Source organism: Pholcus phalangioides, unplaced genomic scaffold, assembly GCF_987345545.1.
Source record: "Pholcus phalangioides strain wild (caught in Gottingen) unplaced genomic scaffold, Ppha-v1.0 ptg000017l_1, whole genome shotgun sequence".
NCBI lineage: Eukaryota > Metazoa > Arthropoda > Arachnida > Araneae > Pholcidae > Pholcus > Pholcus phalangioides.
The window spans coordinates 46,220,455-46,239,149 of NW_028301610.1; the positions used below are offsets into that span (position 1 = coordinate 46,220,455).

The 18,695-nt window shown below is 43.4% G+C and overlaps 1 protein-coding gene and 85 non-coding genes across 86 annotated transcripts in view; all 86 read left to right on the forward strand.

The window, feature by feature from the left end:
* LOC149073516 (neuropeptides capa receptor-like) overlaps positions 1-4,273 on the forward strand; it is a 42,679-nt gene extending 38,406 nt beyond the window's left edge. The window contains exon 5 of the mRNA XM_089246580.1: positions 2,346-4,273. Within this exon, the coding sequence (XP_089102706.1) occupies positions 2,346-2,677 (332 nt within the window). The 3' untranslated portion in view covers positions 2,678-4,273. The remainder of the gene's footprint in view (positions 1-2,345) is intronic.
* Positions 4,274-4,860: 587 nt separating this feature from the next.
* Positions 4,861-4,933, forward strand: TRNAR-UCU (transfer RNA arginine (anticodon UCU)). The gene has a single exon. It is a non-coding gene; the product is annotated as a tRNA-Arg (tRNA).
* A 90-nt stretch (positions 4,934-5,023) lies between these two features.
* TRNAR-UCU (transfer RNA arginine (anticodon UCU)) lies at positions 5,024-5,096 on the forward strand. The gene has a single exon. It is a non-coding gene; the product is annotated as a tRNA-Arg (tRNA).
* Positions 5,097-5,186: 90 nt separating this feature from the next.
* Positions 5,187-5,259, forward strand: TRNAR-UCU (transfer RNA arginine (anticodon UCU)). The gene has a single exon. It is a non-coding gene; the product is annotated as a tRNA-Arg (tRNA).
* A 90-nt stretch (positions 5,260-5,349) lies between these two features.
* Positions 5,350-5,422, forward strand: TRNAR-UCU (transfer RNA arginine (anticodon UCU)). The gene has a single exon. It is a non-coding gene; the product is annotated as a tRNA-Arg (tRNA).
* A 90-nt stretch (positions 5,423-5,512) lies between these two features.
* Positions 5,513-5,585, forward strand: TRNAR-UCU (transfer RNA arginine (anticodon UCU)). Its single transcript has one exon. It is a non-coding gene; the product is annotated as a tRNA-Arg (tRNA).
* Positions 5,586-5,675: 90 nt separating this feature from the next.
* On the forward strand, positions 5,676-5,748 carry TRNAR-UCU (transfer RNA arginine (anticodon UCU)). Its single transcript has one exon. It is a non-coding gene; the product is annotated as a tRNA-Arg (tRNA).
* Positions 5,749-5,832: 84 nt separating this feature from the next.
* On the forward strand, positions 5,833-5,905 carry TRNAR-UCU (transfer RNA arginine (anticodon UCU)). The gene has a single exon. It is a non-coding gene; the product is annotated as a tRNA-Arg (tRNA).
* An 84-nt stretch (positions 5,906-5,989) lies between these two features.
* On the forward strand, positions 5,990-6,062 carry TRNAR-UCU (transfer RNA arginine (anticodon UCU)). Its single transcript has one exon. It is a non-coding gene; the product is annotated as a tRNA-Arg (tRNA).
* A 90-nt stretch (positions 6,063-6,152) lies between these two features.
* Positions 6,153-6,225, forward strand: TRNAR-UCU (transfer RNA arginine (anticodon UCU)). The gene has a single exon. It is a non-coding gene; the product is annotated as a tRNA-Arg (tRNA).
* A 90-nt stretch (positions 6,226-6,315) lies between these two features.
* Positions 6,316-6,388, forward strand: TRNAR-UCU (transfer RNA arginine (anticodon UCU)). The gene has a single exon. It is a non-coding gene; the product is annotated as a tRNA-Arg (tRNA).
* A 90-nt stretch (positions 6,389-6,478) lies between these two features.
* TRNAR-UCU (transfer RNA arginine (anticodon UCU)) lies at positions 6,479-6,551 on the forward strand. Its single transcript has one exon. It is a non-coding gene; the product is annotated as a tRNA-Arg (tRNA).
* A 90-nt stretch (positions 6,552-6,641) lies between these two features.
* On the forward strand, positions 6,642-6,714 carry TRNAR-UCU (transfer RNA arginine (anticodon UCU)). The gene has a single exon. It is a non-coding gene; the product is annotated as a tRNA-Arg (tRNA).
* Positions 6,715-6,804: 90 nt separating this feature from the next.
* Positions 6,805-6,877, forward strand: TRNAR-UCU (transfer RNA arginine (anticodon UCU)). Its single transcript has one exon. It is a non-coding gene; the product is annotated as a tRNA-Arg (tRNA).
* A 90-nt stretch (positions 6,878-6,967) lies between these two features.
* Positions 6,968-7,040, forward strand: TRNAR-UCU (transfer RNA arginine (anticodon UCU)). The gene has a single exon. It is a non-coding gene; the product is annotated as a tRNA-Arg (tRNA).
* Positions 7,041-7,130: 90 nt separating this feature from the next.
* Positions 7,131-7,203, forward strand: TRNAR-UCU (transfer RNA arginine (anticodon UCU)). The gene has a single exon. It is a non-coding gene; the product is annotated as a tRNA-Arg (tRNA).
* A 90-nt stretch (positions 7,204-7,293) lies between these two features.
* Positions 7,294-7,366, forward strand: TRNAR-UCU (transfer RNA arginine (anticodon UCU)). Its single transcript has one exon. It is a non-coding gene; the product is annotated as a tRNA-Arg (tRNA).
* Positions 7,367-7,450: 84 nt separating this feature from the next.
* TRNAR-UCU (transfer RNA arginine (anticodon UCU)) lies at positions 7,451-7,523 on the forward strand. The gene has a single exon. It is a non-coding gene; the product is annotated as a tRNA-Arg (tRNA).
* An 84-nt stretch (positions 7,524-7,607) lies between these two features.
* TRNAR-UCU (transfer RNA arginine (anticodon UCU)) lies at positions 7,608-7,680 on the forward strand. The gene has a single exon. It is a non-coding gene; the product is annotated as a tRNA-Arg (tRNA).
* A 90-nt stretch (positions 7,681-7,770) lies between these two features.
* TRNAR-UCU (transfer RNA arginine (anticodon UCU)) lies at positions 7,771-7,843 on the forward strand. The gene has a single exon. It is a non-coding gene; the product is annotated as a tRNA-Arg (tRNA).
* A 90-nt stretch (positions 7,844-7,933) lies between these two features.
* On the forward strand, positions 7,934-8,006 carry TRNAR-UCU (transfer RNA arginine (anticodon UCU)). The gene has a single exon. It is a non-coding gene; the product is annotated as a tRNA-Arg (tRNA).
* A 90-nt stretch (positions 8,007-8,096) lies between these two features.
* TRNAR-UCU (transfer RNA arginine (anticodon UCU)) lies at positions 8,097-8,169 on the forward strand. Its single transcript has one exon. It is a non-coding gene; the product is annotated as a tRNA-Arg (tRNA).
* A 90-nt stretch (positions 8,170-8,259) lies between these two features.
* TRNAR-UCU (transfer RNA arginine (anticodon UCU)) lies at positions 8,260-8,332 on the forward strand. The gene has a single exon. It is a non-coding gene; the product is annotated as a tRNA-Arg (tRNA).
* Positions 8,333-8,416: 84 nt separating this feature from the next.
* On the forward strand, positions 8,417-8,489 carry TRNAR-UCU (transfer RNA arginine (anticodon UCU)). Its single transcript has one exon. It is a non-coding gene; the product is annotated as a tRNA-Arg (tRNA).
* Positions 8,490-8,574: 85 nt separating this feature from the next.
* TRNAR-UCU (transfer RNA arginine (anticodon UCU)) lies at positions 8,575-8,647 on the forward strand. The gene has a single exon. It is a non-coding gene; the product is annotated as a tRNA-Arg (tRNA).
* Positions 8,648-8,731: 84 nt separating this feature from the next.
* On the forward strand, positions 8,732-8,804 carry TRNAR-UCU (transfer RNA arginine (anticodon UCU)). Its single transcript has one exon. It is a non-coding gene; the product is annotated as a tRNA-Arg (tRNA).
* A 90-nt stretch (positions 8,805-8,894) lies between these two features.
* TRNAR-UCU (transfer RNA arginine (anticodon UCU)) lies at positions 8,895-8,967 on the forward strand. Its single transcript has one exon. It is a non-coding gene; the product is annotated as a tRNA-Arg (tRNA).
* Positions 8,968-9,057: 90 nt separating this feature from the next.
* TRNAR-UCU (transfer RNA arginine (anticodon UCU)) lies at positions 9,058-9,130 on the forward strand. The gene has a single exon. It is a non-coding gene; the product is annotated as a tRNA-Arg (tRNA).
* A 90-nt stretch (positions 9,131-9,220) lies between these two features.
* TRNAR-UCU (transfer RNA arginine (anticodon UCU)) lies at positions 9,221-9,293 on the forward strand. Its single transcript has one exon. It is a non-coding gene; the product is annotated as a tRNA-Arg (tRNA).
* A 90-nt stretch (positions 9,294-9,383) lies between these two features.
* On the forward strand, positions 9,384-9,456 carry TRNAR-UCU (transfer RNA arginine (anticodon UCU)). Its single transcript has one exon. It is a non-coding gene; the product is annotated as a tRNA-Arg (tRNA).
* A 90-nt stretch (positions 9,457-9,546) lies between these two features.
* Positions 9,547-9,619, forward strand: TRNAR-UCU (transfer RNA arginine (anticodon UCU)). Its single transcript has one exon. It is a non-coding gene; the product is annotated as a tRNA-Arg (tRNA).
* A 90-nt stretch (positions 9,620-9,709) lies between these two features.
* TRNAR-UCU (transfer RNA arginine (anticodon UCU)) lies at positions 9,710-9,782 on the forward strand. Its single transcript has one exon. It is a non-coding gene; the product is annotated as a tRNA-Arg (tRNA).
* Positions 9,783-9,872: 90 nt separating this feature from the next.
* TRNAR-UCU (transfer RNA arginine (anticodon UCU)) lies at positions 9,873-9,945 on the forward strand. Its single transcript has one exon. It is a non-coding gene; the product is annotated as a tRNA-Arg (tRNA).
* A 90-nt stretch (positions 9,946-10,035) lies between these two features.
* TRNAR-UCU (transfer RNA arginine (anticodon UCU)) lies at positions 10,036-10,108 on the forward strand. Its single transcript has one exon. It is a non-coding gene; the product is annotated as a tRNA-Arg (tRNA).
* Positions 10,109-10,198: 90 nt separating this feature from the next.
* Positions 10,199-10,271, forward strand: TRNAR-UCU (transfer RNA arginine (anticodon UCU)). The gene has a single exon. It is a non-coding gene; the product is annotated as a tRNA-Arg (tRNA).
* A 90-nt stretch (positions 10,272-10,361) lies between these two features.
* TRNAR-UCU (transfer RNA arginine (anticodon UCU)) lies at positions 10,362-10,434 on the forward strand. Its single transcript has one exon. It is a non-coding gene; the product is annotated as a tRNA-Arg (tRNA).
* Positions 10,435-10,518: 84 nt separating this feature from the next.
* Positions 10,519-10,591, forward strand: TRNAR-UCU (transfer RNA arginine (anticodon UCU)). The gene has a single exon. It is a non-coding gene; the product is annotated as a tRNA-Arg (tRNA).
* A 90-nt stretch (positions 10,592-10,681) lies between these two features.
* TRNAR-UCU (transfer RNA arginine (anticodon UCU)) lies at positions 10,682-10,754 on the forward strand. Its single transcript has one exon. It is a non-coding gene; the product is annotated as a tRNA-Arg (tRNA).
* Positions 10,755-10,838: 84 nt separating this feature from the next.
* On the forward strand, positions 10,839-10,911 carry TRNAR-UCU (transfer RNA arginine (anticodon UCU)). Its single transcript has one exon. It is a non-coding gene; the product is annotated as a tRNA-Arg (tRNA).
* Positions 10,912-11,001: 90 nt separating this feature from the next.
* TRNAR-UCU (transfer RNA arginine (anticodon UCU)) lies at positions 11,002-11,074 on the forward strand. The gene has a single exon. It is a non-coding gene; the product is annotated as a tRNA-Arg (tRNA).
* Positions 11,075-11,158: 84 nt separating this feature from the next.
* Positions 11,159-11,231, forward strand: TRNAR-UCU (transfer RNA arginine (anticodon UCU)). The gene has a single exon. It is a non-coding gene; the product is annotated as a tRNA-Arg (tRNA).
* A 90-nt stretch (positions 11,232-11,321) lies between these two features.
* TRNAR-UCU (transfer RNA arginine (anticodon UCU)) lies at positions 11,322-11,394 on the forward strand. Its single transcript has one exon. It is a non-coding gene; the product is annotated as a tRNA-Arg (tRNA).
* A 90-nt stretch (positions 11,395-11,484) lies between these two features.
* Positions 11,485-11,557, forward strand: TRNAR-UCU (transfer RNA arginine (anticodon UCU)). Its single transcript has one exon. It is a non-coding gene; the product is annotated as a tRNA-Arg (tRNA).
* Positions 11,558-11,647: 90 nt separating this feature from the next.
* On the forward strand, positions 11,648-11,720 carry TRNAR-UCU (transfer RNA arginine (anticodon UCU)). Its single transcript has one exon. It is a non-coding gene; the product is annotated as a tRNA-Arg (tRNA).
* A 90-nt stretch (positions 11,721-11,810) lies between these two features.
* On the forward strand, positions 11,811-11,883 carry TRNAR-UCU (transfer RNA arginine (anticodon UCU)). The gene has a single exon. It is a non-coding gene; the product is annotated as a tRNA-Arg (tRNA).
* Positions 11,884-11,973: 90 nt separating this feature from the next.
* Positions 11,974-12,046, forward strand: TRNAR-UCU (transfer RNA arginine (anticodon UCU)). Its single transcript has one exon. It is a non-coding gene; the product is annotated as a tRNA-Arg (tRNA).
* Positions 12,047-12,136: 90 nt separating this feature from the next.
* On the forward strand, positions 12,137-12,209 carry TRNAR-UCU (transfer RNA arginine (anticodon UCU)). Its single transcript has one exon. It is a non-coding gene; the product is annotated as a tRNA-Arg (tRNA).
* A 90-nt stretch (positions 12,210-12,299) lies between these two features.
* On the forward strand, positions 12,300-12,372 carry TRNAR-UCU (transfer RNA arginine (anticodon UCU)). Its single transcript has one exon. It is a non-coding gene; the product is annotated as a tRNA-Arg (tRNA).
* Positions 12,373-12,462: 90 nt separating this feature from the next.
* On the forward strand, positions 12,463-12,535 carry TRNAR-UCU (transfer RNA arginine (anticodon UCU)). The gene has a single exon. It is a non-coding gene; the product is annotated as a tRNA-Arg (tRNA).
* A 90-nt stretch (positions 12,536-12,625) lies between these two features.
* Positions 12,626-12,698, forward strand: TRNAR-UCU (transfer RNA arginine (anticodon UCU)). The gene has a single exon. It is a non-coding gene; the product is annotated as a tRNA-Arg (tRNA).
* A 90-nt stretch (positions 12,699-12,788) lies between these two features.
* TRNAR-UCU (transfer RNA arginine (anticodon UCU)) lies at positions 12,789-12,861 on the forward strand. Its single transcript has one exon. It is a non-coding gene; the product is annotated as a tRNA-Arg (tRNA).
* Positions 12,862-12,945: 84 nt separating this feature from the next.
* TRNAR-UCU (transfer RNA arginine (anticodon UCU)) lies at positions 12,946-13,018 on the forward strand. The gene has a single exon. It is a non-coding gene; the product is annotated as a tRNA-Arg (tRNA).
* Positions 13,019-13,108: 90 nt separating this feature from the next.
* Positions 13,109-13,181, forward strand: TRNAT-UGU (transfer RNA threonine (anticodon UGU)). The gene has a single exon. It is a non-coding gene; the product is annotated as a tRNA-Thr (tRNA).
* A 90-nt stretch (positions 13,182-13,271) lies between these two features.
* TRNAR-UCU (transfer RNA arginine (anticodon UCU)) lies at positions 13,272-13,344 on the forward strand. Its single transcript has one exon. It is a non-coding gene; the product is annotated as a tRNA-Arg (tRNA).
* A 90-nt stretch (positions 13,345-13,434) lies between these two features.
* On the forward strand, positions 13,435-13,507 carry TRNAR-CCU (transfer RNA arginine (anticodon CCU)). Its single transcript has one exon. It is a non-coding gene; the product is annotated as a tRNA-Arg (tRNA).
* Positions 13,508-13,597: 90 nt separating this feature from the next.
* On the forward strand, positions 13,598-13,670 carry TRNAT-UGU (transfer RNA threonine (anticodon UGU)). Its single transcript has one exon. It is a non-coding gene; the product is annotated as a tRNA-Thr (tRNA).
* A 90-nt stretch (positions 13,671-13,760) lies between these two features.
* TRNAR-UCU (transfer RNA arginine (anticodon UCU)) lies at positions 13,761-13,833 on the forward strand. Its single transcript has one exon. It is a non-coding gene; the product is annotated as a tRNA-Arg (tRNA).
* A 90-nt stretch (positions 13,834-13,923) lies between these two features.
* TRNAR-UCU (transfer RNA arginine (anticodon UCU)) lies at positions 13,924-13,996 on the forward strand. The gene has a single exon. It is a non-coding gene; the product is annotated as a tRNA-Arg (tRNA).
* A 90-nt stretch (positions 13,997-14,086) lies between these two features.
* Positions 14,087-14,159, forward strand: TRNAR-UCU (transfer RNA arginine (anticodon UCU)). The gene has a single exon. It is a non-coding gene; the product is annotated as a tRNA-Arg (tRNA).
* Positions 14,160-14,249: 90 nt separating this feature from the next.
* Positions 14,250-14,322, forward strand: TRNAR-UCU (transfer RNA arginine (anticodon UCU)). The gene has a single exon. It is a non-coding gene; the product is annotated as a tRNA-Arg (tRNA).
* Positions 14,323-14,401: 79 nt separating this feature from the next.
* Positions 14,402-14,474, forward strand: TRNAR-UCU (transfer RNA arginine (anticodon UCU)). The gene has a single exon. It is a non-coding gene; the product is annotated as a tRNA-Arg (tRNA).
* Positions 14,475-14,558: 84 nt separating this feature from the next.
* TRNAR-UCU (transfer RNA arginine (anticodon UCU)) lies at positions 14,559-14,631 on the forward strand. Its single transcript has one exon. It is a non-coding gene; the product is annotated as a tRNA-Arg (tRNA).
* A 79-nt stretch (positions 14,632-14,710) lies between these two features.
* On the forward strand, positions 14,711-14,783 carry TRNAR-UCU (transfer RNA arginine (anticodon UCU)). Its single transcript has one exon. It is a non-coding gene; the product is annotated as a tRNA-Arg (tRNA).
* A 240-nt stretch (positions 14,784-15,023) lies between these two features.
* TRNAR-UCU (transfer RNA arginine (anticodon UCU)) lies at positions 15,024-15,096 on the forward strand. The gene has a single exon. It is a non-coding gene; the product is annotated as a tRNA-Arg (tRNA).
* A 90-nt stretch (positions 15,097-15,186) lies between these two features.
* Positions 15,187-15,259, forward strand: TRNAR-UCU (transfer RNA arginine (anticodon UCU)). Its single transcript has one exon. It is a non-coding gene; the product is annotated as a tRNA-Arg (tRNA).
* Positions 15,260-15,349: 90 nt separating this feature from the next.
* TRNAR-UCU (transfer RNA arginine (anticodon UCU)) lies at positions 15,350-15,422 on the forward strand. Its single transcript has one exon. It is a non-coding gene; the product is annotated as a tRNA-Arg (tRNA).
* An 84-nt stretch (positions 15,423-15,506) lies between these two features.
* Positions 15,507-15,579, forward strand: TRNAR-UCU (transfer RNA arginine (anticodon UCU)). The gene has a single exon. It is a non-coding gene; the product is annotated as a tRNA-Arg (tRNA).
* A 93-nt stretch (positions 15,580-15,672) lies between these two features.
* TRNAR-UCU (transfer RNA arginine (anticodon UCU)) lies at positions 15,673-15,745 on the forward strand. The gene has a single exon. It is a non-coding gene; the product is annotated as a tRNA-Arg (tRNA).
* Positions 15,746-15,835: 90 nt separating this feature from the next.
* TRNAR-UCU (transfer RNA arginine (anticodon UCU)) lies at positions 15,836-15,908 on the forward strand. Its single transcript has one exon. It is a non-coding gene; the product is annotated as a tRNA-Arg (tRNA).
* A 90-nt stretch (positions 15,909-15,998) lies between these two features.
* Positions 15,999-16,071, forward strand: TRNAR-UCU (transfer RNA arginine (anticodon UCU)). The gene has a single exon. It is a non-coding gene; the product is annotated as a tRNA-Arg (tRNA).
* Positions 16,072-16,155: 84 nt separating this feature from the next.
* TRNAR-UCU (transfer RNA arginine (anticodon UCU)) lies at positions 16,156-16,228 on the forward strand. The gene has a single exon. It is a non-coding gene; the product is annotated as a tRNA-Arg (tRNA).
* Positions 16,229-16,318: 90 nt separating this feature from the next.
* On the forward strand, positions 16,319-16,391 carry TRNAR-UCU (transfer RNA arginine (anticodon UCU)). Its single transcript has one exon. It is a non-coding gene; the product is annotated as a tRNA-Arg (tRNA).
* Positions 16,392-16,475: 84 nt separating this feature from the next.
* On the forward strand, positions 16,476-16,548 carry TRNAR-UCU (transfer RNA arginine (anticodon UCU)). Its single transcript has one exon. It is a non-coding gene; the product is annotated as a tRNA-Arg (tRNA).
* An 85-nt stretch (positions 16,549-16,633) lies between these two features.
* Positions 16,634-16,706, forward strand: TRNAR-UCU (transfer RNA arginine (anticodon UCU)). Its single transcript has one exon. It is a non-coding gene; the product is annotated as a tRNA-Arg (tRNA).
* Positions 16,707-16,790: 84 nt separating this feature from the next.
* On the forward strand, positions 16,791-16,863 carry TRNAR-UCU (transfer RNA arginine (anticodon UCU)). The gene has a single exon. It is a non-coding gene; the product is annotated as a tRNA-Arg (tRNA).
* Positions 16,864-16,953: 90 nt separating this feature from the next.
* On the forward strand, positions 16,954-17,026 carry TRNAR-UCU (transfer RNA arginine (anticodon UCU)). The gene has a single exon. It is a non-coding gene; the product is annotated as a tRNA-Arg (tRNA).
* Positions 17,027-17,116: 90 nt separating this feature from the next.
* TRNAR-UCU (transfer RNA arginine (anticodon UCU)) lies at positions 17,117-17,189 on the forward strand. The gene has a single exon. It is a non-coding gene; the product is annotated as a tRNA-Arg (tRNA).
* Positions 17,190-17,279: 90 nt separating this feature from the next.
* TRNAR-UCU (transfer RNA arginine (anticodon UCU)) lies at positions 17,280-17,352 on the forward strand. The gene has a single exon. It is a non-coding gene; the product is annotated as a tRNA-Arg (tRNA).
* Positions 17,353-17,442: 90 nt separating this feature from the next.
* On the forward strand, positions 17,443-17,515 carry TRNAR-UCU (transfer RNA arginine (anticodon UCU)). Its single transcript has one exon. It is a non-coding gene; the product is annotated as a tRNA-Arg (tRNA).
* Positions 17,516-17,605: 90 nt separating this feature from the next.
* TRNAR-UCU (transfer RNA arginine (anticodon UCU)) lies at positions 17,606-17,678 on the forward strand. Its single transcript has one exon. It is a non-coding gene; the product is annotated as a tRNA-Arg (tRNA).
* Positions 17,679-17,771: 93 nt separating this feature from the next.
* Positions 17,772-17,844, forward strand: TRNAR-UCU (transfer RNA arginine (anticodon UCU)). Its single transcript has one exon. It is a non-coding gene; the product is annotated as a tRNA-Arg (tRNA).
* A 90-nt stretch (positions 17,845-17,934) lies between these two features.
* On the forward strand, positions 17,935-18,007 carry TRNAR-UCU (transfer RNA arginine (anticodon UCU)). The gene has a single exon. It is a non-coding gene; the product is annotated as a tRNA-Arg (tRNA).
* A 90-nt stretch (positions 18,008-18,097) lies between these two features.
* Positions 18,098-18,170, forward strand: TRNAR-UCU (transfer RNA arginine (anticodon UCU)). Its single transcript has one exon. It is a non-coding gene; the product is annotated as a tRNA-Arg (tRNA).
* An 84-nt stretch (positions 18,171-18,254) lies between these two features.
* On the forward strand, positions 18,255-18,327 carry TRNAR-UCU (transfer RNA arginine (anticodon UCU)). The gene has a single exon. It is a non-coding gene; the product is annotated as a tRNA-Arg (tRNA).
* Positions 18,328-18,417: 90 nt separating this feature from the next.
* On the forward strand, positions 18,418-18,490 carry TRNAR-UCU (transfer RNA arginine (anticodon UCU)). The gene has a single exon. It is a non-coding gene; the product is annotated as a tRNA-Arg (tRNA).
* Positions 18,491-18,574: 84 nt separating this feature from the next.
* On the forward strand, positions 18,575-18,647 carry TRNAR-UCU (transfer RNA arginine (anticodon UCU)). Its single transcript has one exon. It is a non-coding gene; the product is annotated as a tRNA-Arg (tRNA).
* Positions 18,648-18,695: the final 48 nt, after the last annotated feature.

The window sequence follows — 18,695 nt, forward strand, 5'->3', positions numbered from 1 at the left end:
CCAGAGCACTCAAGAGGCCCGCGACACTTTTCCAGATCACTTGGACCCGCGAAACATTTAGAGATCAATAGGGGAAATGTTAGTTCAGGTGTCCACAAACTAGTGAAAGGTTTTACTCGTTTTTGGCGCTATTAAGATGCTATTAAGAATATATATTTCATATTTTCATAAAGGGTGGTTGATGACGTAAGCATTATCCAACCCCCCACCTCGTCATCAAAAGTCAGAAAATCGGAAACCCCCTCCCTCCATCGATTCTGACGTAATACTTGAATGACCCCTATGGTATTGTGTCTTATAGATTCTCGTTTAGGGAGGAATCTGGGCTCCAACTGGCCAAGGATAAGAACGTATCTGTTGATGTTTGCTGTGCGGAGTTTCCAATCTTGTTAAGAGTAGCTTTTTAAGGCCCATGGTCCACTGGAAGCAACTACGAGTGAAAACAAGTCGCGTGTTTGCGCGAAACCGCTACAGCAGTGTTGAGCATACACGCGACTTGTTCGCTCGTAGTACGAGCTTCCAGTGGATGACTAGCTTAACACAGTATAAAGATAGGGTAGTGTGACTATATAGTGTCACTGCACTCGTTTGGACGGGTTGAAGTTACAGTGGTATAAGTCAATAATCCTCATTTGAAGAAAAAGAAGGTTTTACTATAGAATTTTGTTGCGTGTACGTAATTTCACAATCTAGTGGCGAACTATTGAAGATGCGACTTGGCTTATTTTTTTCTTCAACAGTTTAGCACTTCTGTACGTTGATTGCATTTCTATACGTGATCAGAATTGTTGAAAAAATGTGACTTACAACGCTGCAATTTTTTAACCTGTCCCTTATATACGTACCAGAAAGTATCTGCTATTCATGCTGATGACTAGAGTCCGGATTATATGCACTAAAAAAGTGGTAAAATATGCTCTAAAAATATGCAAATATGCACTTATAAATGAAAAAATATGCACTTAAAAATGCAAAAATATGCACTTATGAATGAAAAAATATGCACTTAAAAATGCAAAAATATGCACTTATAAATGAAAAAATATGCACTTAAAAATGCAAAAATATGCACTTATAAATGAAAAAATATGCACTTAAAAATGCAAAAATATGCACTTACAAATGAAAAACATGCACTTAAAAATGCAAAAATATGCACTTATAAATGAAAAAATATGCACTTAAAAATGCCAAAATATGCACTTAAAAATACCAAAATATGCATTGAAAATGCCAAAATATGCATTAAACACCCCAGAATATGGGGAAATCTTGAAAAACTCAAAAGTTCCGAAATAATTATGTACAAAAAATGAGAAAATATGCATTAAAAAAAATCACCATGCAATAAAAAAGCAGATGTGTTTTTAAAATGCATCTTTTCCATTTCTTAGTGCATAAATAGTCGTTTACAGAAAAATATCTCCTCTTATATATATATACCGCATATGCAAATAACTTCTACATATTTTTTATTCAGGCATTTTTAATTTTCAGTTTGTTTTAGTTGCTCAATAACGAAAATACCAGTAAGAAAAGAATTTTGACACTATTTCTAAAAAAAAAAATTAACACTTTGACATATCTCTAGAAATAGCCTTACAATAAAACAATTAGTATTCGTAAAATACTTTATAAATATGTGCAAATTCACTAAATTTCACCTGCGGGAAAAAACCGATGTTATGGAAATATTATGAACAATATTTATTTGAAAAATTATAAAAAAAATTGAGTGAGCTTAAATAAACCTTCAAAAATATGCACTTATACTGAAAATCCTTTGATTTTATGCATTTATATGCATTAATACTAAAAAAGGAAAAAATATGCAAATGCATATATACATTTGCGCATATGCATTTGCATATCCGGGCTCTACTGATGACAATCCAACCCACGCGTCGGTTCGTCAACGTGGCCACAGTACGACGTTGAACAGTACCTAAAGAAATAGCTCGTTTTCCACAGCAGAAAAGATTGCATTAGTGTCGAGCTAGAGCACATGGCGAGCAGTATGGTTTGTAGTTGCATTAGTGTCGAGCTAGAGCACATGGCGAGCGGTATGGTTTGTAGTTCGACCACACCTAAACACTCATCCAATCTTTACCGTGCGGAGTAGCTGCGTCCATAGCACATTATAGTGCTTATCGTTCTGTAGAGCCAAGAGAGATTTTTCAAAATAAAGACCACCTGCTCTGAATATGTTACTCTATCTTCGAGATTTCTTCATATTCCATGCATTGCTTCACGGTATTGCATATTTCTCTTCCACAGGTAGCATTTTTAAACAAAAATTTTATAGTGTCTTAAATGCCGCTGACATTTCTATTATTTCTTTGCAGGTTGCTTTTATTATTTCAACTGCATCATCAACCCGATCTTATACAATTTGATTTCGGACAAGTACCGGCGAGCGTTCCGAGACACGTTGTGTTGCTGTTGTTACAGAACGTCAGCCGTTCCTGTGAGACAGAGGACTCCAGTTCAACAGCAATGTTACAACAACCATTCCGGACATCAACAAGCTTTCGGTGTCAGGCGATTAGCACCAATATCTACAGACGAACCAACTGACGCACCAGTCAGGGCGTATTCTGGTAAAAAGGACGGAATGAGGATCATCTACAAAGCACACCAACATCCTATACAGAAAGGCGATAGTTGGGAAGATTAATGGACTTTTTTCATTTCAAACACGTAAAGAGAGAGAGAGAATCTCGCTTTAAAATCCTTCATATTTCGAACAATATATTGTGAATATTCCTCATGATTTAATGCATGCTCAAATTTTGTCAAGTGTGAGTGTGCAACACGTAACGTACAAGAAATCTACACTTGAAGAACTAAATAGTGAACAGACACTCAAGTATTTTACCGACTAATGATAATGCATTGCTGAAGGATTTTGCATGAACATTCCTGAAAATTTAACAAATTTCGAACAATCTGGAAAAAAGAAATGGTATGAAAACTAGATGATTACGGGCGAAAGAGCTTCGTCCCAAAGGAATTTCGACTTCCAAACGCATCGTCAAATGTTGAGGTTGTTTTTTTTAAGTAGACATGCGATCATGGGAGTGGAGAGCTAACTTACACTGAGCTCGAACTCAGACGATATTTCTTAAGCCCTCCTCATACAGGATACTCATGTTGCCTAGATACCAGAAGACTCGGTATCCAGGTGACCCAACACATTTCTACGTTGTCACTCAGACGATGATGTTGGAGTTATTAGTGCTGACGTTTAGAATATGAGTTCAATGGGCTAGTCTCCTAACTACTCCCCAATATCGCAAATCAGAAATATTTCTTTTTATTTGCAGTGTGCCTCTCTAACATATAAAAAGCGTACTTTCTCTCACCAGCTCGTTTTTAATAAGCTGATCGTTCACCGTTCTTGTGTCAGGATTTATCGTTGTGTCTTCACCAACACTAATAAATGATTGTTTTTATCTGCGTGTTTCACATCTATGTTCTAACCACGTAGTATTGGCAAATGTTCTTGTGATTGTGTGATGGTAGGCAGAGGCGTACACGGGGGGGGGGGGGCATAAGAGGCCCGTGTCCCCCTTTCAAGCCGGCAAAAAATTGAAAAAAAGTTTTATATTTTCGAAAAAAAAAATATCGAAAGAAAATATACCCTATATGATATTTTAACCAATTACTGTTTTTTTAATACTTTTTTTGAAGGGTGTTAACTCAAAATTTCTAGGAAAGAAAATTCTTATGCCCCCCCCCCCTCCAAAGGTCGATCCTGCTTACGCCTCTGATGGCAAGAAACTAAAAACCGCAAAATTTTTCGTCATTCCCCTGGGTTTTCTCGGAGTGAATTCAGAAGCGCCGTGTGAGGGAGAACTGGCAACTCGAGTCTTTCAGTCAACCAGACTCTTGGTATCCGGGCTACTCCAGATCGCTTTGAGATTCCCCATGTGAGAATGGTTTTAGACTTACTGTCCAGACAGTCGTCTTTGGACACAGACAGATATACATAACATCCAATCCATCCTCATCTCTACTGTAAATGCCTACTACAACAGTGTGTAGACGTCGAAATTCTGGAACACTGCTCTTAATCCCGGAATCGTCTTACCTTGAGACTAGTCGTGGAAGCTTAACTTCTGAAACATCTTGAGAATTTACATAAATTTCGCATGTTTTATCTATATCAAATGGCAGTACGATCTGATAAAATCGATGATTTCTGAATGATGATAAATATATGTACTCGTAATTATACACAAAATCAATGACTTTTACATGGATTTTATGACTCGGAAATGTTTGATTGATGTTTGTTATTGATTGATTGTTGTTCTCATACAATAAATACCAATCAGAGAATGCTCCGTATTTTATTTTTTAGAATTTCAAACGTATCAGAGAGATAAACAAATATTTTGTGAGGAAAAAATTCATTCCTAATTAAGGAGGTTGGTCAGGACCGGATTAACCATAAAGCAAAATAATCACGTACTTAGGGCCTCAGGAGGGAGGGCTTCATCACAAAAAATGATCAAATAGTACATTGTTTTTAAATATACCATTTTTTCCCCCCAGCATCAACCATCCAGTGAGCATCATAAAAACTTAAGAGTACTTGATTGCACAATTGAACATTTTTATCGAAAGGTTGACCACAAGGGCCGCAACTGAAGCTGCCCTGGGGATGGGTTTCCCAGACGCTGGACCAGGAAGGACGTCGAGTTCTGTCTGAACGATTCGTCGACGAGGACGTCGAATTCTGTTGGCTGGCTACACGAATTTTCCGCCCTCCTCCCATTCCAGTCGAATTTTTTTTACTACTCTTTCCTCGAACCAGGGTCGTAGTGTGCCTTTTCGGCAGTTAGTTGCGTTAGTGTCTCTGTAGCGCAGTGGATAGCGCGTTGCACTTCTAATCCAAAGGTCCCGGGTTCGAACCCCGGCAGAGATGTTAGAGTTGATAGCAAAGTGTAATTCGTTGCGTTGTTGTTGTTTTGTTGTGGGCCTTTCCAAGAAATTACGGAAAAAACGTTGCGTTAGTGTCTCTGTAGCGCAGTGGATAACGCGTTGGACTTCTAATCCAAAGGTCCCGGGTTCGAATCCCGGCAGTGATGGTAGAGTTGATAGCGAAGTGTAATTCGTTGCAATGTTGTTGTTTTGTTGTGGGCCTTTCCAAGAAATTACGGAAAAAACGTTGCGTTAGTGTCTCTGTAGCGCAGTGGATAACGCGTTGGACTTCTAATCCAAAGGTCCCGGGTTCGAATCCTGGCAGAGATGTTAGAGTTGATAGCAAAGTGTAATTCGTTGCGTTGTTGTTGTTTTGTTGTGGGCCTTTCCAAGAAATTACGGAAAAAAGGTTGCGTTAGTGTCTCTGTAGCGCAGTGGATAACGCGTTGGACTTCTAATCCAAAGGTCCCGGGTTCGAATCCCGGCAGTGATGGTAGAGTTGATAGCGAAGTGTAATTCGTTGCAATGTTGTTGTTTTGTTGTGGGCCTTTCCAAGAAATTACGGAAAAAACGCTGCGTTAGTGTCTCTGTAGCGCAGTGGATAGCGCGTTGGACTTCTAATCCAAAGGTCCCGGGTTCGAATCCCGGCAGAGATGTTAGAGTTGATAGCAAAGTGTAATTCGTTGCAATGTTGTTGTTTTGTTGTGGGCCTTTCCAAGAAATTACGGAAAAAACGTTGCGTTAGTGTCTCTGTAGCGCAGTGGATAACGCGTTGGACTTCTAATCCAAAGGTCCCGGGTTCGAATCCCGGCAGAGATGTTAGAGTTGATAGCAAAGTGTAATTCGTTGTATTGTTTTGTTGTGGGCCTTCCCAAGAAATTACGGAAAAAACGATGCATTAGTGTCTCTGTAGCACAGTGGATAGCGCGTTGGACTTCTAATCTAAAGGTCCTGGGTTCGAATCCCGGCAGAGATGTTAGAGTTGATAGCAAAGTGTAATTCGTTGTAGTGTTTTGTTGTGGGCCTTTCCAAGAAATTACGGAAAAAACGTTGCGTTAGTGTCTCTGTAGCGCAGTGGATAGCGCGTTGGACTTCTAATCCAAAGGTCCCGGGTTCGAATCCCGGCAGAGATGTTAGAGATGATAGCAAAGTGTAATTCGTTGCGTTGTTGTTGTTTTGTTGTGGGCCTTTCCAAGAAATTACGGAAAAAACGTTGCGTTAGTGTCTCTGTAGCGCAGTGGATAACGCGTTGGACTTCTAATCCAAAGGTCCCGGGTTCGAACCCCGGCAGAGATGTTAGAGTTGATAGCAAAGTGTAATTCGTTGCGTTGTTGTTGTTTTGTTGTGGGCCTTTCCAAGAAATTACGGAAAAAACGTTGCGTTAGTGTCTCTGTAGCGCAGTGGATAACGCGTTGGACTTCTAATCCAAAGGTCCCGGGTTCGAATCCTGGCAGAGATGTTAGAGTTGATAGCAAAGTGTAATTCGTTGCGTTGTTGTTGTTTTGTTGTGGGCCTTTCCAAGAAATTACGGAAAAAAGGTTGCGTTAGTGTCTCTGTAGCGCAGTGGATAACGCGTTGGACTTCTAATCCAAAGGTCCCGGGTTCGAATCCCGGCAGTGATGGTAGAGTTGATAGCGAAGTGTAATTCGTTGCAATGTTGTTGTTTTGTTGTGGGCCTTTCCAAGAAATTACGGAAAAAACGCTGCGTTAGTGTCTCTGTAGCGCAGTGGATAGCGCGTTGGACTTCTAATCCAAAGGTCCCGGGTTCGAATCCCGGCAGAGATGTTAGAGTTGATAGCAAAGTGTAATTCGTTGCAATGTTGTTGTTTTGTTGTGGGCCTTTCCAAGAAATTACGGAAAAAAGGTTGCGTTAGTGTCTCTGTAGCGCAGTGGATAACGCGTTGGACTTCTAATCCAAAGGTCCCGGGTTCGAATCCCGGCAGTGATGGTAGAGTTGATAGCGAAGTGTAATTCGTTGCAATGTTGTTGTTTTGTTGTGGGCCTTTCCAAGAAATTACGGAAAAAAGGTTGCGTTAGTGTCTCTGTAGCGCAGTGGATAACGCGTTGGACTTCTAATCCAAAGGTCCCGGGTTCGAATCCCGGCAGTGATGGTAGAGTTGATAGCGAAGTGTAATTCGTTGCAATGTTGTTGTTTTGTTGTGGGCCTTTCCAAGAAATTACGGAAAAAACGCTGCGTTAGTGTCTCTGTAGCGCAGTGGATAGCGCGTTGGACTTCTAATCCAAAGGTCCCGGGTTCGAATCCCGGCAGAGATGTTAGAGTTGATAGCAAAGTGTAATTCGTTGCAATGTTGTTGTTTTGTTGTGGGCCTTTCCAAGAAATTACGGAAAAAACGTTGCGTTAGTGTCTCTGTAGCGCAGTGGATAACGCGTTGGACTTCTAATCCAAAGGTCCCGGGTTCGAATCCCGGCAGAGATGTTAGAGTTGATAGCAAAGTGTAATTCGTTGTATTGTTTTGTTGTGGGCCTTCCCAAGAAATTACGGAAAAAACGATGCATTAGTGTCTCTGTAGCACAGTGGATAGCGCGTTGGACTTCTAATCTAAAGGTCCTGGGTTCGAATCCCGGCAGAGATGTTAGAGTTGATAGCAAAGTGTAATTCGTTGTATTGTTTTGTTGTGGGCCTTTCCAAGAAATTACGGAAAAAACGTTGCGTTAGTGTCTCTGTAGCGCAGTGGATAGCGCGTTGGACTTCTAATCCAAAGGTCCCGGGTTCGAATCCCGGCAGAGATGTTAGAGTTGATAGCAAAGTGTAATTCGTTGCGTTGTTGTTGTTTTGTTGTGGGCCTTTCCAAGAAATTACGGAAAAAACGTTGCGTTAGTGTCTCTGTAGCGCAGTGGATAACGCGTTGGACTTCTAATCCAAAGGTCCCGGGTTCGAACCCCGGCAGAGATGTTAGAGTTGATAGCAAAGTGTAATTCGTTGCGTTGTTGTTGTTTTGTTGTGGGCCTTTCCAAGAAATTACGGAAAAAACGTTGCGTTAGTGTCTCTGTAGCGCAGTGGATAACGCGTTGGACTTCTAATCCAAAGGTCCCGGGTTCGAATCCTGGCAGAGATGTTAGAGTTGATAGCAAAGTGTAATTCGTTGCGTTGTTGTTGTTTTGTTGTGGGCCTTTCCAAGAAATTACGGAAAAAAGGTTGCGTTAGTGTCTCTGTAGCGCAGTGGATAACGCGTTGGACTTCTAATCCAAAGGTCCCGGGTTCGAATCCCGGCAGTGATGGTAGAGTTGATAGCGAAGTGTAATTCGTTGCAATGTTGTTGTTTTGATGTGGGCCTTTCCAAGAAATTACGGAAAAAACGCTGCGTTAGTGTCTCTGTAGCGCAGTGGATAACGCGTTGGACTTCTAATCCAAAGGTCCCGGGTTCGAATCCCGGCAGAGATGTTAGAGTTGATAGCAAAGTGTAATTCGTTGTATTGTTTTGTTGTGGGCCTTCCCAAGAAATTACGGAAAAAACGATGCATTAGTGTCTCTGTAGCACAGTGGATAGCGCGTTGGACTTCTAATCTAAAGGTCCTGGGTTCGAATCCCGGCAGAGATGTTAGAGTTGATAGCAAAGTGTAATTCGTTGTAGTGTTTTGTTGTGGGCCTTTCCAAGAAATTACGGAAAAAAACGATGCATTAGTGTCTCTGTAGCGCAGTGGATAACGCGTTGGACTTCTAATCCAAAGGTTCCGGGTTCGAACCCCGGCAGAGATGTTAGAGTTGATAGCAAAGTGTAATTCGTTGTAGTGTTTTGTTGTGGGCCTTTCCAAGAAATTACGGAAAAAACGTTGCGTTAGTGTCTCTGTAGCGCAGTGGATAACGCGTTGGACTTCTAATCCAAAGGTCCCGGGTTCGAATCCCGGCAGAGATGTTAGAGTTGATAGCAAAGTGTAATTCGTTGCGTTGTTGTTGTTTTGTTGTGGGCCTTTCCAAGAAATTACGGAAAAAACGTTGCGTAAGTATCTCTGTAGCGTAGTGGATAGCGCGTTGGACTTCTAATCCAAAGGTCCCGGGTTCGAATCGCGGCAGAGATGTTAGAGTTGATAGCAAAGTGTAATTCGTTGCGTTGTTGTTGTTTTGTTGTGGGCCTTTCCAAGAAATTACGGAAAAAACGTTGCGTAAGTGTCTCTGTAGCGCAACGGATAGCGCGTTGGACTTCTAATCCAAAGGTCCCGGGTTCGAATCCCGGCAGAGATGTTAGAGTTGATAGCAAAGTGTAATTCGTTGCGTTGTTGTTGTTTTGTTGTGGGCCTTTCCAAGAAATTACGGAAAAAACGTTGCGTTAGTGTCTCTGTAGCGCAGTGGATAACGCGTTGGACTTCTAATCCAAAGGTCCCGGGTTCGAATCCCGGCAGAGATGTTAAAGTTGATAGCAAAGTGTAATTCGTTGCGTTGTTGTTGTTTTGTTGTGGGCCTTTCCAAGAAATTACGGAAAAAACGTTGCGTTAGTGTCTCTGTAGCGCAGTGGATAACGCGTTGGACTTCTAATCCAAAGGTCCCGGGTTCGAATCCCGGCTGAGATGTTAGAGTTGATAGCAAAGTGTAATTCGTTGCGTTGTTGTTGTTTTGTTGTGGGCCTTTCCAAGAAATTACGGAAAAAACGTTGCGTTAGTGTCTCTGTATCGCAGTGGATAGCGCGTTGGACTTCTAATCCAAAGGTCCCGGGTTCGATTCCCGGCTGAGATGTTAGAGTTGATAGCAAAGTGTAATTCGTTGCGTTGTTGTTGTTTTGTTGTGGGCCTTTCCAAGAAATTACGGAAAAAACGTTGCGTTAGTGTCTCTGTAGCGCAGTGGATAACGCGTTGGACTTCTAATCCAATGGTCCCGGGTTCGAATCCCGGCGGAGATGTTAGAGTTGATAGCAAAGTGTAATTCGTTGCGTTGTTGTTGTTTTGTTGTGGGCCTTTCCAAGAAATTACGGAAAAAACGTTGCGTTAGTGTCTCTGTAGCGCAGTGGATAACGCGTTGGACTTCTAATCCAAAGGTCCCGGGTTCGAATCCCGGCAGAGATGTTAGAGTTGATAGCAAAGTGTAATTCGTTGCGTTGTTGTTGTTTTGTTGTGGGCCTTTCCAAGAAATTACGGAAAAAACGTTGCGTTAGTGTCTCTGTAGCGCAGTGGATAGCGCGTTGGACTTCTAATCCAAAGGTCCCGGGTTCGAATCCCGGCAGAGATGTTAGAGTTGATAGCAAAGTGTAATTCGTTGCGTTGTTGTTGTTTTGTTGTGGGCCTTTCCAAGAAATTACGGAAAAAACGTTGCATTAGTGTCTCTGTAGCGCAGTGGATAACGCGTTGGACTTCTAATCCAAAGGTCCCGGGTTCGAATCCCGGCAGAGATGTTAGAGTTGATAGCAAAGTGTAATTCGTTGCGTTGTTGTTGTTTTGTTGTGGGCCTTTCCAAGAAATTACGGAAAAAACGTTGCGTTAGTGTCTCTGTAGCGCAGTGGATAGCGCGTTGGACTTCTAATCCAAAGGTCCCGGGTTCGAATCCCGGCAGTGATGGTAGAGTTGATAGCGAAGTGTAATTCGTTGTAGTGTTTTGTTGTGGGCCTTTCCAAGAAATTACGGAAAAAACGATGCATTAGTGTCTCTGTAACGCAGTGGATAGCGCGTTGGACTTCTAATCCAAAGGTCACGGGTTCGAATCCCGGCAGAGATGTTAGAGTTGATAGCAAAGTGTAATTCGTTGCGTTGTTGTTGTTTTGTTGTGGGCCTTTCCAAGAAATTACGGAAAAAACGATGCATTAGTGTCTCTGTAGCGCAGTGGATAGCGCGTTGGACTTCTAATCCAAAGGTCCCGGGTTCGAATCCCGGCAGTGATGGTAGAGTTGATAGCAAAGTGTAATTCGTTGTAGTGTTTTGTTGTGGGCCATTCCAAGAAATTACGGAAAAAACGATGCATTAGTGTCTCTGTAGCGCAGTGGATAGCGCGTTGGACTTCTAATCCAAAGGTCACGGGTTCGAATCCCGGCAGAGATGTTAGAGTTGATAGCAAAGTGTAATTCGTTGGGTTGTTGTTGTTTTGTTGTGGGCCTTTCCAAGAAATTACGGAAAAAACGATGCATTAGTGTCTCTGTAGCGCAGTGGATAGCGCGTTGGACTTCTAATCCAAAGGTCCCGGGTTCGAATCCCGGCAGTGATGGTAGAGTTGATAGCAAAGTGTAATTCGTTGTAGTGTTTTGTTGTGGGCCTTTCCAAGAAATTACGGAAAAAACGATGCATTAGTGTCTCTGTAGCGCAGTGGATAACGCGTTGGACTTCTAATCCAAAGGTCCCGGGTTCGAACCCCGGCAGAGATGTTAGAGTTGATAGCAAAGTGTAATTCGTTGCAATGTTGTTGTTTTGTTGTGGGCCTTTCCAAGAAATTACGGAAAAAATGTTGCGCTAGTGTCTCTGTAGCGCAGTGGATAGCGCGTTGGACTTCTAATCCAAAGGTCCCGGGTTCGAATCCCGGCAGAGATGTTAGAGTTGATAGCAAAGTGTAATTCGTTGCGTTGTTGTTGTTTTGTTGTGGGCCTTTCCAAGAAATTACGGAAAAAACGCTACGTTTGTGTCTCTGTAGCGCAGTGGATAGCGCGTTGGACTTCTAATCTAAAGGTCCTGGGTTCGAATCCCGGCACTGATGTTAGAGTTAATAGCAAAGTGTAATTCGTTGCGTTGTTGTTGTTTTGTTGTGGGCCTTTCCAAGAAATTACGAGAAAAACGCTACGTTAGTGTCTATGTAGCGCAGTGGATAGCGCGTTGGACTTCTAATGCAAAGGTCCCGGGTTCGAATCCCGGCAGAGATGTTAGAGTTGATAGCAAAGAGTAATTCGTTGCGCTGTTGTTGTTTTGTTGTGGGCCTTTCCAAGAAATTACGGAAAAAACGCTGCGTTAGTGTCTCTGTAGCGCAGTGGATAGCGCGTTGGACTTCTAATGCAAAGGTCCCGGGTTCGAATCCCGGCAGAGATGTTAGAGTTGATAGCAAAGAGTAATTCGTTGCGTTGTTGTTGTTTTGTTGTGGGCCTTTCCAAGAAATTACGGAAAAAACGCTGCGTTAGTGTCTCTGTAGCGCAGTGGATATCGCGTTGGACTTCTAATCCAAAGGTCCTGGGTTCGAATCGCGGCGGAGATGCTAGAGTTGATAGCAAAGTGTAAGTCGTTGCGTTGTTGTTGTTTTGTTGTGGGCCTTTCCAAGAAATTACGGAAAAAACGTTGCGTTAGTGTCTCTGTAGCGCAGTGGATAGCGCGTTGGACTTCTAATCCAAAGGTCCCGGGTTCGAATCCCGGCAGAGATGTTAGAGTTGATAGCAAAGTGTAATTCGTTGCGTTGTTGTTGTTTTGTTGTGGGCCTTTCCAAGAAATTACGGAAAAAACGTTGCATTAGTGTCTCTGTAGCGCAGTGGATAACGCGTTGGACTTCTAATCCAAAGGTCCCGGGTTCGAATCCCGGCAGAGATGTTAGAGTTGATAGCAAAGTGTAATTCGTTGCGTTGTTGTTGTTTTGTTGTGGGCCTTTCCAAGAAATTACGGAAAAAACGTTGCGTTAGTGTCTCTGTAGCGCAGTGGATAGCGCGTTGGACTTCTAATCCAAAGGTCCCGGGTTCGAATCCCGGCAGAGATGTTAGAGTTGATAGCAAAGTGTAATTCGTTGCGTTGTTGTTGTTTTGTTGTGGGCCTCTCCAAGAAATTACGGAAAAAACGTTGCGTTAGTGTCTCTGTAGCGCAGTGGATAACGCGTTGGACTTCTAATCCAAAGGTCCCGGGTTCGAATCCCGGCAGTGATGGTAGAGTTGATAGCGAAGTGTAATTCGTTGCAATGTTGTTGTTTTGTTGTGGGCCTTTCCAAGAAATTACGGAAAAAACGTTGCGTTAGTGTCTCTGTAGCGCAGTGGATAGCGCGTTGGACTTCTAATCCAAAGGTCCCGGGTTCGAATCCCGGCAGTGATGGTAGAGTTGATAGCGAAGTGTAATTCGTTGTAGTGTTTTGTTGTGGGCCTTTCCAAGAAATTACGGAAAAAACGATGCATTAGTGTCTCTGTAACGCAGTGGATAGCGCGTTGGACTTCTAATCCAAAGGTCACGGGTTCGAATCCCGGCAGAGATGTTAGAGTTGATAGCAAAGTGTAATTCGTTGCGTTGTTGTTGTTTTGTTGTGGGCCTTTCCAAGAAATTACGAGAAAAACGCTACGTTAGTGTCTCTGTAGCGCAGCGGATAGCGCGTTAGACTTGTAATTCAAAGGTCCCGGGTTCGAATCCCGGCAGAGATGTTAGAGTTGATGGCAAAGTGTAATTCGTTGCGTTGTTGTTGTTTTGTTGTGGGTCTTTCCAAGAAATTACGGAAAAAACGCTGTGTTAGTGTCTATGTAGCGCAGTGGATAGCGCGTTGGACTTCTAATGCAAAGGTCCCGGGTTCGAATCCCGGCAGAGATGTTAGAGTTGATAGCAAAGAGTAATTCGTTGCGCTGATGTTGTTTTGTTGTGGGCCTTTCCAAGAAATTACGGAAAAAACGCTGCGTTAGTGTCTCTGTAGCGCAGTGGATATCGCGTTGGACTCCTAATCCAAAGGTCCTGGGTTCGAATCGCGGCGGAGATGCTAGAGTTGATAGCAAAGTGTAATTCGTTGCGTTGTTGTTGTTTTGTTGTGGGCCTTTCCAAGAAATTACGGAAAAAACGGTGCGTTAGTGTCTCTGTAGCGCAGCGGATAGCGCGTTGGACTTGTAATTCAAAGGTCCCGGGTTCGAATCCCGGCAGAGATGTTAGAGTTGATAGCAAAGTGTAATTCGTTACGTTGTTGTTGTTTTGTTGTGGGCCTTTCCAAGAAATTACGGAAAAAACGATGCATTAGTGTCTCTGTAGCGCAACGGATAGCGCGTTGGACTTCTAATCCAAAGGTCCCGGGTTCGAATCCCGGCAGAGATGTTAGAGTTGATAGCAAAGTGTAATTCGTTGCGTTGTTGTTGTTTTGTTGTGGGCCTTTCCAAGAAATTACGGAAAAAACGTTGCGTTAGTGTCTCTGTAACGCAGTGGATAGCGCGTTGGACTTCTAATCCAAAGGTCCCGGGTTCGAATCCCGGCAGTGATGGTAGAGTTGATAGCGAAGTGTAATTCGTTGCAATGTTGTTGTTTTGTTGTGGGCCTTTCCAAGAAATTACGGAACAAACGTTGCGTTAGTGTCTCTGTAGCGCAGTGGATAGCGCGTTGGACTTCTAATCCAAAGGTCCCGGGTTCGAATCCCGGCAGAGATGTTAGAGTTGATAGCAAAGTGTAATTCGTTGCGTTGTTGTTGTTTTGTTGTGGGCCTTTCCAAGAAATTACGGAAAAAACGTTGCGTTAGTGTCTCTGTAGCGCAGTGGATAATGCGTTGGACTTCTAATCCAAAGGTCCCGGGTTCGAATCCCGGCAGAGATGTTAGAGTTGATAGCAAAGTGTAATTCGTTGTTTTGTTGTGGGCCTTTCCAAGAAATTACGGAAAAAACGATGCATTGTTGTCTCTGTAGCGCAGTGGATAGCGCGTTGGACTTCTAATCCAAAGGTCCCGGGTTCGAATCCCGGCAGAGATGTTAGAGTTGATAGCAAAGTGTAATTCGTTGTGTTGTTTTGTTGTGGGCCTTTCCAAGAAATTACGGAAAAAACGTTGCGTTAGTGTCTCTGTAGCGCAGTGGATAACGCGTTGGACTTCTAATCCAAAGGTCCCGGGTTCGAATCCCGGCAGAGATGTTAGAGTTGATAGCAAAGTGTAATTCGTTGTTTTGTTGTGGGCCTTTCCAAGAAATTACGGAAAAAACGATGCATTGTTGTCTCTGTAGCGCAGTGGATAGCGCGTTGGACTTCTAATCCAAAGGTCCCGGGTTCGAATCCCGGCAGAGATGTTAGAGTTGATAGCAAAGTGTAATTCGTTGCGCTGTTGTTGTTTTGTTGTGGGCCTTTCCAAGAAATTACGGAAAAAACGCTGCGTTAGTGTCTCTGTAGCGCAGTGGATAGCGCGTTGGACTTCTAATCCAAAGGTCCCGGCAGAGATGTTAGAGTTGATAGCAAAGTGTAATTCGTTGCGTTGTTGTTGTTTTGTTGTGGGCCTTTCCAAGAAATTACGGAAAAAACGCTGCGTTAGTGTCTCTGTAGCGCAGTGGATATCGCGTTGGACTTCTAATCCAAAGGTCCTGGGTTCGAATCGCGGCGGAGATGCTAGAGTTGATAGCAAAGTGTAATTCGTTGCGTTGTTGTTGTTTTGTTGTGGGCCTTTCCAAGAAATTACGGAAAAAACGTTGCGTTAGTGTCTCTGTAGCGCAGTGGATAACGCGTTGGACTTCTAATCCAAAGGTCCCGGGTTCGAACCCCGGCAGAGATGTTAGAGTTGATAGCAAAGTGTAATTCGTTGCAATGTTGTTGTTTTGTTGTGGGCCTTTCCAAGAAATTACGGAAAAAACGATGCATTAGTGTCTCTGTAGCGCAGTGGATAGCGCGTTGGACTTCTAATCCAAAGGTCCCGGGTTCGAATCCCGGCAGTGATGGTAGAGTTGATAGCAAAGTGTAATTCGTTGTAGTGTTTTGTTGTGGGCCTTTCCAAGAAATTACGGAAAAAACGATGCGTTAGTGTCTCTGTAGCGCAGTGGATAACGCGTTGGACTTCTAATCCAAAGGTCCCGGGTTCGAATCCCGGCAGAGATGTTAGAGTTGATAGCAAAGTGTAATTCGTTGCGTTGTTGTTGTTGTTTTGTTGTGGGCCTTTCCAAGAAATTACGGAAAAAACGTTGCGTTAGTGTCTCTGTAGCGCAGTGGATAACGCGTTGGACTTCTAATCCAAAGGTCCCGGGTTCGAATCCCGGCAGAGATGTTAGAGTTGATAGCAAAGTGTAATTCGTTGCGTTGTTGTTGTTTTGTTGTGGGCCTTTCCAAGAAATTACGGAAAAAACGCTACGTTTGTGTCTCTGTAGCGCAGTGGATAGCGCGTTGGACTTCTAATCCAAAGGTCCCGGGTTCGAATCCCGGCAGAGATGTTAGAGTTGATAGCAAAGTGTAATTCGTTGCGTTGTTGTTGTTTTGTTGTGGGCCTTTCCAAGAAATTACGGAAAAAACGATGCATTAGTGTCTCTGTAGCGCAGTGGATAGCGCGTTGGACTTCTAATCCAAAGGTCCCGGGTTCGAATCCCGGCAGTGATGGTAGAGTTGATAGCAAAGTGTAATTCGTTGTAGTGTTTTGTTGTGGGCCTTTCCAAGAAATTACGGAAAAAACGATGCATTAGTGTCTCTGTAGCGCAGTGGATAACGCGTTGGACTTCTAATCCAAAGGTCCCGGGTTCGAACCCCGGCAGAGATGTTAGAGTTGATAGCAAAGTGTAATTCGTTGCAATGTTGTTGTTTTGTTGTGGGCCTTTCCAAGAAATTACGGAAAAAACGATGCATTAGTGTCTCTGTAGCGCAGTGGATAGCGCGTTGGACTTCTAATCCAAAGGTCCCGGGTTCGAATCCCGGCAGTGATGGTAGAGTTGATAGCAAAGTGTAATTCGTTGTAGTGTTTTGTTGTGGGCCTTTCCAAGAAATTACGGAAAAAACGATGCATTAGTGTCTCTGTAGCGCAGTGGATAGCGCGTTGGACTTCTAATCCAAAGGTCCCGGGTTCGAATCCCGGCAGTGATGGTAGAGTTGATAGCAAAGTGTAATTCGTTGTAGTGTTTTGTTGTGGGCCTTCCCAAGAAATTACGGAAAAAAACGATGCATTAGTGTCTCTGTAGCGCAGTGGATAACGCGTTGGACTTCTAATCCAAAGGTTCCGGGTTCGAACCCCGGCAGAGATGTTAGAGTTGATAGCAAAGTGTAATTCGTTGTAGTGTTTTGTTGTGGGCCTTTCCAAGAAATTACGGAAAAAACGTTGCGTTAGTGTCTCTGTAGCGCAGTGGATAACGCGTTGGACTTCTAATCCAAAGGTCCCGGGTTCGAATCCCGGCAGAGATGTTAGAGTTGATAGCAAAGTGTAATTCGTTGCGTTGTTGTTGTTTTGTTGTGGGCCTTTCCAAGAAATTACGGAAAAAACGTTGCGTTAGTGTCTCTGTAGCGCAGTGGATAACGCGTTGGACTTCTAATCCAAAGGTCCCGGGTTCGAATCCCGGCAGAGATGTTAGAGTTGATAGCAAAGTGTAATTCGTTGCGTTGTTGTTGTTTTGTTGTGGGCCTTTCCAAGAAATTACGGAAAAAACGTTGCGTAAGTATCTCTGTAGCGTAGTGGATAGCGCGTTGGACTTCTAATCCAAAGGTCCCGGGTTCGAATCGCGGCAGAGATGTTAGAGTTGATAGCAAAGTGTAATTCGTTGCGTTGTTGTTGTTTTGTTGTGGGCCTTTCCAAGAAATTACGGAAAAAACGTTGCGTAAGTGTCTCTGTAGCGCAACGGATAGCGCGTTGGACTTCTAATCGAAAGGTCCCGGGTTCGAATCCCGGCAGAGATGTTAGAGTTGATAGCAAAGTGTAATTCGTTGCGTTGTTGTTGTTTTGTTGTGGGCCTTTCCAAGAAATTACGGAAAAAACGTTGCGTTAGTGTCTCTGTAGCGCAGTGGATAACGCGTTGGACTTCTAATCCAAAGGTCCCGGGTTCGAATCCCGGCAGAGATGTTAAAGTTGATAGCAAAGTGTAATTCGTTGCGTTGTTGTTGTTTTGTTGTGGGCCTTTCCAAGAAATTACGGAAAAAACGTTGCGTTAGTGTCTCTGTAGCGCAGTGGATAACGCGTTGGACTTCTAATCCAAAGGTCCCGGGTTCGAATCCCGGCAGAGATGTTAGAGTTGATAGCAAAGTGTAATTCGTTGCGTTGTTGTTGTTGTTTTGTTGTGGGCCTTTCCAAGAAATTACGGAAAAAACGTTGCGTTAGTGTCTCTGTAGCGCAGTGGATAACGCGTTGGACTTCTAATCCAAAGGTCCCGGGTTCGAATCCCGGCAGAGATGTTAGAGTTGATAGCAAAGTGTAATTCGTTGCGTTGTTGTTGTTTTGTTGTGGGCCTTTCCAAGAAATTACGGAAAAAACGCTACGTTTGTGTCTCTGTAGCGCAGTGGATAGCGCGTTGGACTTCTAATCCAAAGGTCCCGGGTTCGAATCCCGGCAGAGATGTTAGAGTTGATAGCAAAGTGTAATTCGTTGCGTTGTTGTTGTTTTGTTGTGGGCCTTTCCAAGAAATTACGGAAAAAACGATGCATTAGTGTCTCTGTAGCGCAGTGGATAGCGCGTTGGACTTCTAATCCAAAGGTCCCGGGTTCGAATCCCGGCAGTGATGGTAGAGTTGATAGCAAAGTGTAATTCGTTGTAGTGTTTTGTTGTGGGCCTTTCCAAGAAATTACGGAAAAAACGATGCATTAGTGTCTCTGTAGCGCAGTGGATAACGCGTTGGACTTCTAATCCAAAGGTCCCGGGTTCGAACCCCGGCAGAGATGTTAGAGTTGATAGCAAAGTGTAATTCGTTGCAATGTTGTTGTTTTGTTGTGGGCCTTTCCAAGAAATTACGGAAAAAACGATGCATTAGTGTCTCTGTAGCGCAGTGGATAGCGCGTTGGACTTCTAATCCAAAGGTCCCGGGTTCGAATCCCGGCAGTGATGGTAGAGTTGATAGCAAAGTGTAATTCGTTGTAGTGTTTTGTTGTGGGCCTTTCCAAGAAATTACGGAAAAAACGATGCATTAGTGTCTCTGTAGCGCAGTGGATAGCGCGTTGGACTTCTAATCCAAAGGTCCCGGGTTCGAATCCCGGCAGTGATGGTAGAGTTGATAGCAAAGTGTAATTCGTTGTAGTGTTTTGTTGTGGGC